At 58.3% G+C, this 751-nt stretch overlaps 1 protein-coding gene across 1 annotated transcript in view; it reads right to left on the reverse strand.

Moving 5' to 3' along the window:
* VOLCADRAFT_86216 (uncharacterized protein) overlaps window positions 1–751 on the reverse strand; it is a gene marked incomplete at both ends in the record, with an annotated part of 16,936 nt that overhangs the window by 7,391 nt on the left and 8,794 nt on the right. The window contains one exon of the mRNA XM_002946145.1: window positions 559–703. Within this exon, the coding sequence (XP_002946191.1) occupies window positions 559–703 (145 nt within the window). The remainder of the gene's footprint in view (window positions 1–558; window positions 704–751) is intronic.

Genomic DNA, 751 nt, shown 5'->3' on the forward strand with positions numbered 1-751 from the left:
ACCTGTGGGCCGCGAGAGCCGGGGGCCGAAGCCGAAACACAGCGCAAGGGTCGGGAGCACACAGCACAAGTATGTATGTATGTATGTATGTGAGTATGTATGTATGTATGTATGTACATGTGTCTTTGCGTGGCTGTGTGTGTGTGTTTTGGAGAGGGGAGTGAGAAAAAGGGGGGAGTGAGAGAATTCAGGAGCTGGTGGCCGGGTCACAGGCGTTTGTGAGCTCGGGGCCGGAGGTGGGGGGGCGGAGGTGGGCACCGCGGGGCGGCCTACAGCCGTCACCAACCCTGACACGCAAACAGACCCCCCCTGGAGCATACCCAGGCAGGAATACCTCTACCGCGTACCTTCACTCACTCACCCACCACACCTACTCCTTCTCACCCCCTCACTTCTTTTCTCACACACCCTCCCTTCCATCCTCCCCCCTTCTCCCTCTCCCTCCCTCTCCCTCCTCTTCAATCATTTCCCAACCATTTCCCCTCTCCCCCCTCCCCCCCGCCCGAAATCCCCAATCCCCCCAAAACAAACACACACGCACACAAAAGCAGCTCTCACCAGCAGTACATCCCGATACACATGGCCCAGGAGGCAGCACTGGAAGTCGATGACGGGTCGCTCCACATACACAGGTACGTCCCGACCCACCGCCGTCACCACCACCTCGTGACGGGGCAGGGACAGCCGCTTCACACTGGGCGCCCTGCAGGAGGTGTATGTATGTATGTATGTATGTATGTATGTATGTATG

The sequence above is a fragment of the Volvox carteri genome (assembly GCF_000143455.1).
Source record: "Volvox carteri f. nagariensis unplaced genomic scaffold VOLCAscaffold_1, whole genome shotgun sequence".
In the NCBI taxonomy this organism is placed as follows: Eukaryota; Viridiplantae; Chlorophyta; class Chlorophyceae; order Chlamydomonadales; family Volvocaceae; genus Volvox; species Volvox carteri.